General features: G+C 38.0%; 1 protein-coding gene across 3 annotated transcripts in view; it reads right to left on the bottom strand.

Moving 5' to 3' along the window:
• Positions 1–12,715, bottom strand: part of unc13ba (unc-13 homolog Ba (C. elegans)) — a 157,476-nt gene that overhangs the window by 11,879 nt on the left and 132,882 nt on the right. The window contains exons 35-46 of one of the 3 annotated variants that reach the window (XM_032517164.1): positions 11,250–11,270; positions 9,978–10,016; positions 8,312–8,341; positions 8,139–8,168; positions 5,459–5,485; positions 4,407–4,451; positions 4,091–4,105; positions 3,946–3,960; positions 2,815–2,841; positions 2,599–2,619; positions 1,368–1,388; positions 98–124 (exon numbers count right to left, since the gene is read on the bottom strand). The exons of the other annotated variants lie outside the window; for them this stretch is intronic. Coding sequence (XP_032373055.1) covers positions 98–124; positions 1,368–1,388; positions 2,599–2,619; positions 2,815–2,841; positions 3,946–3,960; positions 4,091–4,105; positions 4,407–4,451; positions 5,459–5,485; positions 8,139–8,168; positions 8,312–8,341; positions 9,978–10,016; positions 11,250–11,270 — 318 coding nt within the window. The remainder of the gene's footprint in view (positions 1–97; positions 125–1,367; positions 1,389–2,598; positions 2,620–2,814; positions 2,842–3,945; positions 3,961–4,090; positions 4,106–4,406; positions 4,452–5,458; positions 5,486–8,138; positions 8,169–8,311; positions 8,342–9,977; positions 10,017–11,249; positions 11,271–12,715) is intronic. 3 annotated transcript variants of the gene reach the window in all.

Raw genomic sequence — 12,715 nt, 5'->3', positions numbered from 1 at the left:
TTTTCCCACTAGAATAACAGCCTGAAATTAGAAATGTCCTTTACAGGTAATACATTTTTGTCCGACTTTCTTATCTTTGTCTACCACCCAACTGTACCTTCTTTGTGGCAGCTGTGGCTTCAGTCTTCCCGGAAAGACAGAATAGAAAGAAACAAGAAAAAAGACAGAAAAGTAAAAAGAAAAGTCACACAGTACACACACTATAACGTCACAGACACAGGATTGTACATTATGATATGTTGCAGGTAAAAATAGTCTGAGGGTTTATTTTGGATCGTTTGTCATATTGTCTGGTGGATTGGGTAATGGTGAGTGGGTGATTTTAATAAAAGCTGTATGTTTATTGCCTCTGGTTTATTGAGATTTGTTAAGACAAAGGGGAAAACTGACATCACCTGTAGATGTCTGATGTTTCACTGCTACGATACTCCTGCACACTGACTTTATCCCAAACAGGAATTGTTTGGAAGAAAGTCAACTTATACAATGAATGATCAGATACTTAGCTAATTGAGACATATATTTACATGTACTGTATGGCTGCTCAAAGCTTATTTATGGCCCTATAAGGCTTGTAATACTAGCTCTCACCAATGCACACACTTGAGACAAGCAACTGCAACACAAGCATCATTTTTTATACTATATACTGTACTTTGCTGGGTACTTTGTGTGTACCTAGAAGTATATTAAAAGTATAATATGGAGTAGGCATCAGACAACAGAGTAGGCATCAGATAACAGAAGAATCATCCCTTACTGACTTTGGATAGTTGCCATAATGAACATGCAAACTTGTAGTTAAATGCAAATAAATCAGCACTCTAAGATGAATTAACTAACTTCTCACACTGCAAAAATGGTAAAACTTCAATGCAAATATAAAAAGTGTACACAATTTGAGATTAAAGATGAGATTTAATGAGATTAATTAAATATAAAAATACAATCCTGGAATTTGTTGTAGCTCCACCAAATATCCCCAAGGAATTAAAAAAAATTGAGATTAGCTCACATTTCTGACTTCTAATCATTGTACACGTGACAAGCATTGCATTCAAATTCACTAAATTACGACAAGAAATTACTAAAAGAATCCAAAGAGAATTTCCATTTCCATGTGGTGACAGCTGCATGGTTTTCCTGATGCCGCGGGCCGGCTCAGGTTATACAAGATTGATTTTATCATTGTACAAAATCTACCTGCAGATGTTTTACATCAGTTTGGCTATAAGACAGAAGGGTCTAGTGTACCACGGCTAACAGGACAATAGGCTAATAGTCTAAATTCAGGAGTTGCATTTAGGAGTTGGAACAGAGGGAAAAACTCTGCAGAGGAAAAAGGAAGATGATTGTGACAAACAAACCTTGTTAACTTCCTCCTTTGACTAGTCAGAAAAAGAAAGAAAAATTAAACATTAAACAGGTTTCCTCTACTGTCAGGTTTCACCTTTTTACAATATGTTCAATGCATAAAGGGGAATAATAAGTCAACAATTTGATTGTTACAAACTAAGAAACAAAGTGAAATGACTAAGCTCAAAGAGAGAAAAAGCTTCACTCTGGAAACAGTATGAATTGTACCAAGCAGTGCGGCCTCTGTTCACGGCCAAATTAAGTTTTTTGGGAAGTGGGCATGATTCTTTGAATCGGATTCTGTGAAAAGTCTGAGTCAACATGGACAGCAGATAGTGGAACTACAGACAGGTCAGGTCCTACGCTTTATTGGGGAGTCATACGCATCCTAAAGCTCACAAATACATATGGTCAAAAGAAAAAAAATTCCAAGGTGCAGTTTTAAACTTGATTTGTAAATGTGTACAAAGAGTCAATACATTTGTTATAATGTAAAAATAAATGTTCTTATTACTGTTGTGCCAACATGTTTTATAGTCTGTTATAAATTATTTATTAATAAAGTTTACATACACAGGGCTTATACACGCTAAAAGAGGGCTTACCAGTCCCAGCATAACAACACTGGTCACTGCAGCACTTTTAAAAACCATACAAACTACCAACTAACCATTAACTTTGAGCCGGAAGTCTCAAAAGATGTTGCAGGTGTGATCAACTTGACACATTTGCGTTAGTCCAAATCATGCAAATTGCAAGTGTAAATGTGGTTTATTAGGTCCACTCTTTGCCATTTCTGAGGTTATGATTGATAATCGTCTTTGATTTTGGTAACCAGATGCAGCTGAACATGTCAACATCCGTCTGCAATTTCTCAACCAGTTTACCTGGGTTTTTTGGGCTTTGACAGAGAGGGGGGGAGCCTGGGAGTAAACATTTTCTGTTTTCACCACCGCAAAAAACGCACTTATTTCGACTCACAAAGTAACTTTACATTTAGTAACTGCAGTACTAGTTGTTTTTTACGTGTGGAGGAATAAATCACTGCAATCCAATCTTGAGCTTGTCAGTGGGTTCATGCACCTCTCAGTGTTTAGTCTAACAGACGCAACAACAGGACACACTTGAGAAAGATGCACTGTGCGATCCTTTAACAAAATTTACAAACCCCTACTTTTCTGCACCGATCGAACCCAAGATCTCTAAAGGATGAGGATGGTTCTCTGTGTTTCAAGCACCCACCTGTTTACTCTTTGTGTCCTCCTTGGGGCAAAGAAAGGAAAATCAAAATGTTTGAAAAGACAGCCAATGCCATTAATCTATTTTTTTTACAAACAAACCCTTTCTATTGAATTAGCTTTAAAAAAAATACATATACAGTGAATTGAATAAATTGGTACATTCCACATGACTGACATTACAGGGGAACGAGAGCAGATCAACCAACAACCAACCAACCTGCTTCTCTTTGTCTTTCTTTTCAGCCTGCAAGGACACACATTTACAAATGAGCTATGTTTAGATACTGAAAGCCCCAGTATAAATACATGTTCACACATTCTTTCACAAGCTAACATCATAACAAACACACTCTTTTTGGCAGTTTTATTATGTTCAACTTTCCTGTTAGCCTTCGGTTTCTCCATAAATGACTTATTAATAAAGCTTATTGTTACATACAGGTGAGACCCGCATAGGTCCAACTTCGCTGTATGTCAGGTTTTATATCGAGCTTGGAGGCTCACACCCCGCTCTGAGAGGTGATAAAAACATACCTAAAACAACTCTTGATATTTTAAGGGTAGAAGGTGTTTTTCTGACAGCGTTATGCATAAATCACAGACAAGATTTAGACCTTTAGAAAGTGTCCGTATAAACAGCATAAGACAACTTTAAATGAGGATCATTAGGATCATTAACAGGCATTCTGTTAGCTGACCCCCTGGGATTTTAACACACTTCTGCAGTCTATCCTTCCAATCTCCAAATCGTTTCACTACTGACTTTCTCCTTTCTGCGTTTGAAAGTGTGGTCAGAGGAATAGTATAATGTATGTTTTTTAATGCCGTTTAATTCCGCTTTATACATGCACACATACCTACAATGTTAGCTTACATCCTATGCAAAGTACAAGCCGTGCAAAAAAAAAATCGCAACCAAAGTTTTGTGTCAGTTTTGTCCTGTTAAATTGAAGGCACTTTTTTTTTTTCTTAAACCTGCTACAACTGATTTTGTTGGCCACTTGGCGGCATCTGCAATACGTTGTGAACACAACCTTGACACATCATCGCCTTGATGTGGTGACCTGGATACTGGATACACATCCAGCAGTGATGTTCAACAGCTAGTCTCAAAATGTGTCTGTCTGCTTTAAAGTTGCGAGTCGCACAGTTAAACAATGAGCTGAAACTCTCTTTAAAGCTTTGTGAAGCTGAGGGGAGCTGCAGATTCAGGTGATAACAGCCACTCGAGATCAGACTTTACACACACACACACACACACACACACAAACACACACACACACACACAACACTCAATGCTTAAAAACAGAACAAAAACAACTTGCACACAACATAGTTGCAAACACACCTTTTCCTTCTTGGATGAGGAAGATGTGAAAACAGAAAAGAAAAAGACATTAGACATAAATGTTAATAAAGTAAAATAAAAAACAACATTCATCATTAAGTATCAGAGGATACATAAGGCAATGCGGCTGATTGTTCAGGCTCACCTTTTCCTTATCAAGCTTTTGGACAGATAAAGAAATCAAACAAAGACATTAAAGACAGAAAACAACAAATAGAAGGCATGGGGAACAGTAAGTTAATGGCACTGTATGATGATAGGAAAAAGAAGTGGAAACACGAACACATACTGTATACAAACACAATCTTAGACACTGTCTCACACGAGAACAGCAGGGTGAATGAAGGATCTAGTCAACCACATGTGAGGATTTCAGTCAGCTCTGAGATGACAGCCGGCAGGAGAGGAGAGGTTAGTTATGGAAATGTTGGTTGGAGGAACCTATTTTATTGACAGCAAACCTTCTCCTGCTCCTCCTCACTGTCATCATAGCCTGAGGACTCGTCCTACAGAAGGACAGATGGCAAATAACTTACTAGAGACACAACCGGTTATATAAGCAACAGAACTCTAGTTTCTTAAGACTATTTAAATTTTAGGAGAAATATCTGCTCAGTGATCAACATTAAAGTTTAATATGTATATCAATATTCTACTAAATGTTTCCAGTTTGTTGTTCCCTTTGTTGCCAGGAATCCCACTGTTGGTAGGTTCGTAACAGCTGCGAGAGCTTCGCATTTTCCTTTTATTACCGAAAGTTTAAAATATCTCAAGTGGGCACCATGTAACACCCAGCACTTCCCTGAAGCATTTCTTTAGTCCTTCTAGCTGTAAAACAAGATGTCTGGTGGAAACATAGCCTTTAACGTTAGAGCAAGATGCTGATCTGCATCGCGATCAGGTGACTTTCCCCAATAGAGGACTGGAATTTAGGAACAGTGACAGAAGCAAGGGACCTACTTGTCTTCCAACATGTGATGTTGCTGTAATAAGTGAACTACATATTCTTTCAATATCTAAAACAAAATCAGTGATCAAAGCTGCACTAGGCCATACTTTTTATAAAATAAAAAAAGATGTATGGTGCATCAGCGCAAAACATGAAATGACAACCTAAATTCAAGAGCTGAATATGGTCATTGATGGGAGGAAATATCTGCCTGAATGTTCTTTCTTTCTGGACTCATTTTGGTGTCACAGATTGGTTGCTGGACAGGATTTTAGGTTTTAAAATTGTTTCCTCTGTCCACCATTTTGTGTCACCACGCAGCCAGGTGTAGCTTTTAATAAAATTAAACTCATAACAAACAGTGTCTACTTTTTCTTCGCAATACTACATGTGTAGAGAGGCTTGCAGTTTCATATTCTAATAAGATTTAGCTAATTATTTTAGTAAAAACTGAACATAAACATACACAGGTGAGTCTAGTTCACAAAGAACAGCACAACACACAAAACACAAAGTCCCAGTTGCACAAAGGCAACGTCACATCGCTGGGCCTGTCCAACCAACCTTGTTCTCCTTCTCTTTGTTGTCAACCTATAGTAAGGGCAGACAGGACAGGACAGATTGAAAAGGACAGGACAGGACAGCATTAGCAATCGCCTGTTTTCTTACAAGGCTAAAGCAATGCAACGGAAGCAAGAACAGAAACTGAACAGAAACAGTGCAGGAAACAACCAAGACTTATCCGTAACATGAATTATCTATGTGGGGCCATGCTTTTTGTCCTCAGACGGGAGCACAATGTGCCTGCGTGAACAGGTTTGTCCTCACAGCGCTCATGAACACATATTTCACCCTCACCTTGACTCTTGTGAAGACCTCCTTTGAGATAATGCATTCCCTATTCTCTAACACCAAACCTTTAATCTAATCGGACTTCAACTTTGACAAAATGTCAGAAAAATGTCTTCACTCTCTCCAGAATTAGTCCTACCAAAGCCAGAAGTTCAGTCCTAGAGCACACATTCTATACTGGTATTTTATTACCAAAGTAATGACATCCCCTCTTGAAGGGTGTGCCAAGCCATGTTGTAAATCAACCCTTACTTTCACCAATCATAATGTATAAATATCAATGATCTAACACAAAACTACAAAGCACCCCTTAAAATCAACTTTAAAAAAGCTGAAACTTTGGGTGCATCGCGGCACATTCAATAAGTAACTTGGGGTTCATCCTTTAATAACAGCTACTTTAGGAAGGTCTTCGAGGAATATTACATTAAAAAGAAACCTCTAATGCCCATCGCATCCCAATTACATTGTTTAACTACCACTTGAGGGCAGCAATTAAGGAGCAATGCCAAGTTAAAAAACATTCATTGTGAGAATATTACATACAAAAAGTTATTATACAGAGGGCTTGCACCCCAGTTTCTCCAGACAACTTTTCATAATCTTTCACACAAATCAACATACACACATATAATGTAATTCGTAAAATATCCTCTTTTCTGCACAGGCCCCAACGATTCTAAAGGAGCAGCACATTTAGCAAGCCCGTAACAGTATGCATACCTTCACTCTAACACCCCATTCAACATCTGTTAAGATAAAAGTAACTTTATCCATTAACCACCACCACAGCCGAGACCAAATTACCAAATTTATTTTTTTCACCCTCTGCTCCAAGTCCAATTTTCCCTTCTCCTCTCTGATATGCCACAGCCCCCCCACATGCTGACAAATTAAGCCATTTCAAGACAGCCATGAAGTGGCAGCTAAATACAACATTTTTATACACTATCAAATTCAAGTATCTGGCAGCCCACTGTCTAGCCTATTAAGCATTCATTGGAGGAGGAGGGCTGTGTTAGAGTTAGCGCCCAGCTGTAAATGTGTTAAGAGCTTTTGCTAGCATGTGGTTCCTGGAGCTTTATGGACGTTTTAGCGTCAGCGATACGGAGAGATTTATCAGCTGTGCTCATGGAGAAGCAGCTGGGGAGTTCAAAGTGGTAATACTAGTTCCTTTACAATAAGCAAAAGTCATTTAAAATGTAATTTGAAATGTTTCCCTGTGATCTTGGACACTTAAGGTTTATGATCAGAAGTTTCTCGTGAAGCAGAAAAAAGTTTTAAGTGGCTGATCCAGGTTTATCATCCAGGTTAAATTGCTATAATAACCAATTCTTGAAAACAAGAAGAGCCCTAGACAGTTTCAAAAGGTCTGGAAAAACACATTTCCTGAATCAGTTTCTATCTATGATTGATGGGGTCCACAATTTTCTGACTTTGTAAGAACCATTTTGGCTACTTCATACAAAAGTGATCTGAATTTGTGTTTTTATGTTAATCTCCTGGACGTTTTTTTTGGGAAATTGCACTGAGGCAATGCATCACTACAATCCAGATTTAAAAGGTTTAATGACTGAGAACTGGAGAAGAATCTTAAAATGTGACTCCCTGTGATTATCTATCTATGAAAAATGTTGTGTACATGACAGACACTGCTAATGTGGTTTTGCATTCTGTTGTAAGTTCTTTTGTGAGGTCTGCGTTGTGTATGACATCCCTGAAGGTAAAAGATTGTGACCAAAGGAAACCTGAAGAAGAAAATAAATAAGCCCTTGTTATGTCTTGTCAAGTAAAGTCACTCATGTCTAGTCTTGTTGTGCACTTCCTGTTTTATTTTGTATTCACGTTCCCTCTCGTTTCAGACCCTGACTTCCTCCCTTTGTGTGAATTTCCTGCCACACCTGATTGTCTACCCCGCCCCGGATTGGTTTCACCTGTTTTCCCCTACCTCATGTATAAATAGTCCTCTTGTCTCCCGTTGTCTTGTTCAATCCATGTGATAGTGATGTCAAGTGTTCTAGCCAGATCGTTATGTAATCAGCTTTTGTTTATAGTTTTTCGTGAAATTGTTTGATCCTCCAAGTGAGCGCTTTTCTTGGTTCAAAGTTTCTGCCAAGTAAACATTTTGTTAAACTTTCTACTGTTTTACGAGTTGTGCATTTGAGTCCACCAGTGACAAGTTTCTTACAGCCCTATTCCGACCTTTCATTACTACATGTGTTGTTGTGAGTATGCTTTGTAAGGACACAGCCCCAATAAGAATCACTGACTTCCTCACAATTGAGATTTTTATGATATAAAATGTCCAAGATCTCAGGAAAGTTACAAAACTGTTTCTATACAAGATTTTTTGCCTTCATTGTCAGTCTGTCCTTCCTTAATTCTTTCTTACCTCAGATCCTTCTGAGTCTGAGCAGCCAGACTGGAGTTGAAATGAACAAAACAAGAAAAGGTAGGATAAGACAAAATTAATTAGAAAAAAGAATAAAAGATATTTACAAAAATTGTATGAAAGTGATTTTTGTTTTGTTTTGCTGGCAGCTTTTGCTGGTGCAGCTAACCCACCATGTCATCCTCTCCATTCTCAGTGTTGGCCTAGTGGAGATGATATGGAAATAAAAACAAACAAATAAAATGTAGGACAATGAAAATGTGATTATATAAGTAAATAAAATATATGAAATATAAAAGGGGCAGTTGTGTTGCTCTGCTGATGTGTTTGTAAAGGACACAGCTAGTGTGCTGTAGCTTTCAGAGTCATTGTCAGATTTAGACGTCCACTAAAACTAAAAGACACTAATTTACTTAAAAACACTGCTTGTGAATTTCTGCTTGCTCAAACCAACTTCCAATGATAGTCATTAAAGATGAATTGAACTGCTGAGCAACTGAAGTTGTACATCAAGCAAGAATGAGAAAGAATTTCACCTACAAAGCTTCAACAATTAGTGTCCTCAGTTCCCAAATGCTCATTGAGTGTTATTAAAAGAAAGGCAACGTAACACAGTGGTAGACGTGCCCCTGTCCCAGCTTTTTCGGAATGTGTTGCAAGCATCAAATTCAAAATGACTGACTATTTGCACTAAAAAAAACAATAAGGTTTATCAGTTTGAACATTAAATATCTTGTCTTTGTAGTGTATTCAATTGCATATAGGTTGAAGAGGATTTGCAAATCTTTGTATTCTGTTTTTATTTTTGTTTTACATAACGTCCCAACTTCATTGGAATTGGGGTTTGTATAACGAGTAACAAAGTCAACGTCTGAGGAGGAGGTTGTGGTCGATGCATGAGTCAAAAAAGCACAGGACTTTCACCCAGGAAACAACTGTTTGCGTCCGATGGGAAGGGAAAAGTTAATGTTGACTCATTTTAACTGTTACTTAATCTGACTATATGCTCACGATACATCCAAAGTAGGCTAAGCTACTTTATGCAACACTTGAAATGCAACAATGCATCTGTAACTTATTCTTTTATTGTAAATTAATTATTTTCTGGTTGAGCAAAACATTCATCACAACTATATGACCTCCCCGCTACGCTTACTCTGTAATATAGTGGGCAATGTAGGAACGTAAAGAAAATATCTTTACGACAGCAGGTGTGGTAAAAACACCACCACTTTTGTCCAAAGTGGGTGATAGAATCAACACAAACTGAAAGTACCATATAGCCACTTTAACTCACGTGTGCAACTTACAAGTTACAAGTTAACTTGCAACTTACAAGTTACAAGTTAACTTGTAAGTTATGTAGCAAACATACTTATTTTAACCAAAACCACAATTCTTTCCTAAAATCTAATCAAGAAGTTTTGTTGCCAAAACAGTTTCTACACTGCAGGGGTTTGCGCAGGCGCATTGAACAGTTGTAGGATAACGCGCAAAAGTGTCTAACTTTACTTAAGAAATCATACAAAACTATTGTGTGAGGATATGTTTCATCAGTGCCGGACCTCACTAATTCTCTAGTGGCTGACTTGGAAAAAATCCCTACAGCCAGATTTAAAATTAAATTCAGTTATAGCAGCAGAAAATCTAAAGTGTGGGTGGCCACATACTTTTTGCTATTCCGTGTATTTGCTATTTAAAAAGAAAAAGTAATTGATCACAAAGATAAAAAAGAAAATTGAATTAGTCTTTTAGTTCTCAAGTCAATCCAGTTTAAAACCACTAAAAAGTAATTCTATCCAAACTAAACTATGAGGTTTGAGGTTGTGACAGACCCACCTCCTCATCAAACTCCTCGGGTTCCTCCTCGTTCTCAAGCTTTTGGAAAGAAGCAGCACCGTGGTGAAAAACACCAGTATTTTTTTCACATAAATCATATCATTTGAAAGGAAAAGTTTATTTCTAGGAGTGAAAACTAGGAATCTAGGAAAAGGAGAAAGAGCTCAAGTGGATCTCTAGTTTACAAGTAAATAGGGAAAATTTAAAAATAGACACACACACACACACACACTACTGGGTTACAACAGGTTCAGGGTGGATTTTTGCTTTAAAGGTCCTATGACATGCTGCCTTTTGGATATTTTTATACAGGTCTTAGTGGTCCCCTAATACTGTATCTAAAGTCTCTTTCCCGAAATGCAGCCTTGGGGCAGAATTATAGCCACTAGAGCCAGTCCCACAATGAGCTTTCCTTAGGATGTGCCATTTATGAGTCTGTAGTTTTAAACGCCATTGAGGAGCAGAGAGTTGGGGCAAGGTGGAGGTTTGCCTTGACAAACTGCCATTGCCACTACCCAATGTTAGTCAAGTGCAGATGTGAGTTGTGCATGCTAAGATTTAAACGGTTTTTGGCATAACGTGTCATATTTTTGAAAATCCATAAAATAATAAACTTTTCTCATTACAAAAAATAACAGAAGATGGAAATCATTTCAAAAACGTTTTAGCTATCTATGATTGCTTGATTGCTAATGTTAGCTCGAAACACCATTCCAGTGACAGCCTTAGCTGTGTTTGATTGCTAACTTGTAGCCAGCAGTGAACAATCTTCTTTAAGTAGGTCAATTTTTACATTACAGAAGTCTCTCGTTGGCATCTTGTTGGCTACTTGTCACAAAGTGACGCATGCGCCACTCACATCTCCACTCGACTCACATTGGTTAGTAACAGCCATGCTTCACTTGTTTGCAAGCCATGATGTCTCTCTCTTTCTCATGGGTGGGTCAAATTCTCTGGGTGGGCAAAGTAGAGAAAGGGGAGGTAACCTTCCCCCTTATGATGTCATATGGGGACGATTCCAGATTGGCCCATCTAAGCTTTCATTTTTACAAAGGCGGAGCAGGATACCCAGGGCTCGGTTTACACGTATCACCATTTCAAGCCACTGGGGGACCATAGGGAGGCCGGAGCAACTCATATTAATGTTAAAAACCTCATAAAGTGAAATTGTCATGCCATGGGACCTTTAATGAACTTGTTTATTTCGGATCTTTGTGTTCCAGGAGTAACAGGGGAGAGGAGAGCGAGGGCAAAAAAACAACCTAGACATACCATCTCCTCCTCAGCAGTTAACTGTAGAAAGAAAGACACACACACACTCATTCTCACTTTACTTAAATTAACTTGCAGCCTATGAATCCTCATGCACACACTTTTTTCAACACCTTCTGCACCTTCATCTGCAAACAAATATCTAAAAAACAATACAGTAAGCTATGGTTGTAGAGCTGTCTCCACCATTATTATTTCAAAATAGTTCAGCAGGCTTACTTTAACACAAAATAGGATGTATGGTAATCTGGTTTTCATCTGTATTACTCCCAGGTTGTCCACATTGCAAATGTAATGTTGCAACTACACAAAACACACTTTTTCCAAGTTTCATCCAAAGCTTTGAAACTTGAAATAATTACAGGTTCAACACAAACACAGAAATAAAGATACTTGCATGCATATACTGTAGCTTCTGATCTACTATTAGTGACCAATAAACCCAAATACATATAAAATGGTTCCATTGCAGTAATAAGGTCACATCTGGAAGATGGTGAGTTGACCCAAATAGGTTTCTCTATGTACTAACAGGACCAACAGGACACTAGCTTTTGCAGCACCATATTTTAGAAAAACCTATTGTGTGAATGTTTGTGACCTCACATAAAAAACAAGGACAACTACAAAACTTGAAAATCCAGAAGCAGTTATTGGATATGCTGTGATTTCGAAAACGCCCACTTCTGAAACTTTGGAACGTGTTTTGTGGGAAAATGTTTTTCACTCACTTGAATAATTTTTCTGTGCATAAAGGCCTTTAAGATCTGTTTCCTTTCATATGGGGGTGAAGACCTAAACATGCACTCTTGGAACAGATATGTAGAAAAACATTTCAGCGTCCAGAAAGTCAGTGTCTCATGCTCTGTTGGATATATTATCAAATCTTTGTCTTTTATGTTATCTGAGATATCATGGACGCAGAACTGCAGTAGGTCAACAGTACTGGCTCATATGAAATCTTTGTAACATAAGGTTTAATGCATGTTTCCATTAGTCATATATGTTTTTGTCTTCTTATCGGACCAAATGTGTCCCTCTGCTGTAACTGCAGCAGAGAACTCCTCAACCACTAATAAGACCAATAAGACTGGAACCAGTCGCAATGGCAACAACCTTTGCAAGACATGACACATTTGCACGCTTATTTGAATTTTTTTGTTGCCATCTATGCTTTAAAAAAGGAGATTGTCTGAAAAAACTCTCCAGTCACAGTTAAATCATCCTGCTGTAAGTGATAGCAAAGTTTGTCTTTCACATCACACATTTTCTTACAAATCTGATTACAAAGCCACCTTGAGAATGAAAAATGACACTAGCACATACAAACACTGTTTAATTTCAACAATTTGACCTAGAAACAGAGAGAAACACCTCTTCAGTAGCTGCAGGTTGAAATGAAATACTCCCAGGTCTCTGTGGCAGATGGTTAAAAACCACTAGAGCAGGACAAGTGTTAGGTGTGT

Source organism: Etheostoma spectabile, chromosome 5, assembly GCF_008692095.1.
Source record: "Etheostoma spectabile isolate EspeVRDwgs_2016 chromosome 5, UIUC_Espe_1.0, whole genome shotgun sequence".
NCBI lineage: Eukaryota > Metazoa > Chordata > Actinopteri > Perciformes > Percidae > Etheostoma > Etheostoma spectabile.
This window is presented reverse-complemented; position numbering and strand designations above follow the sequence as displayed.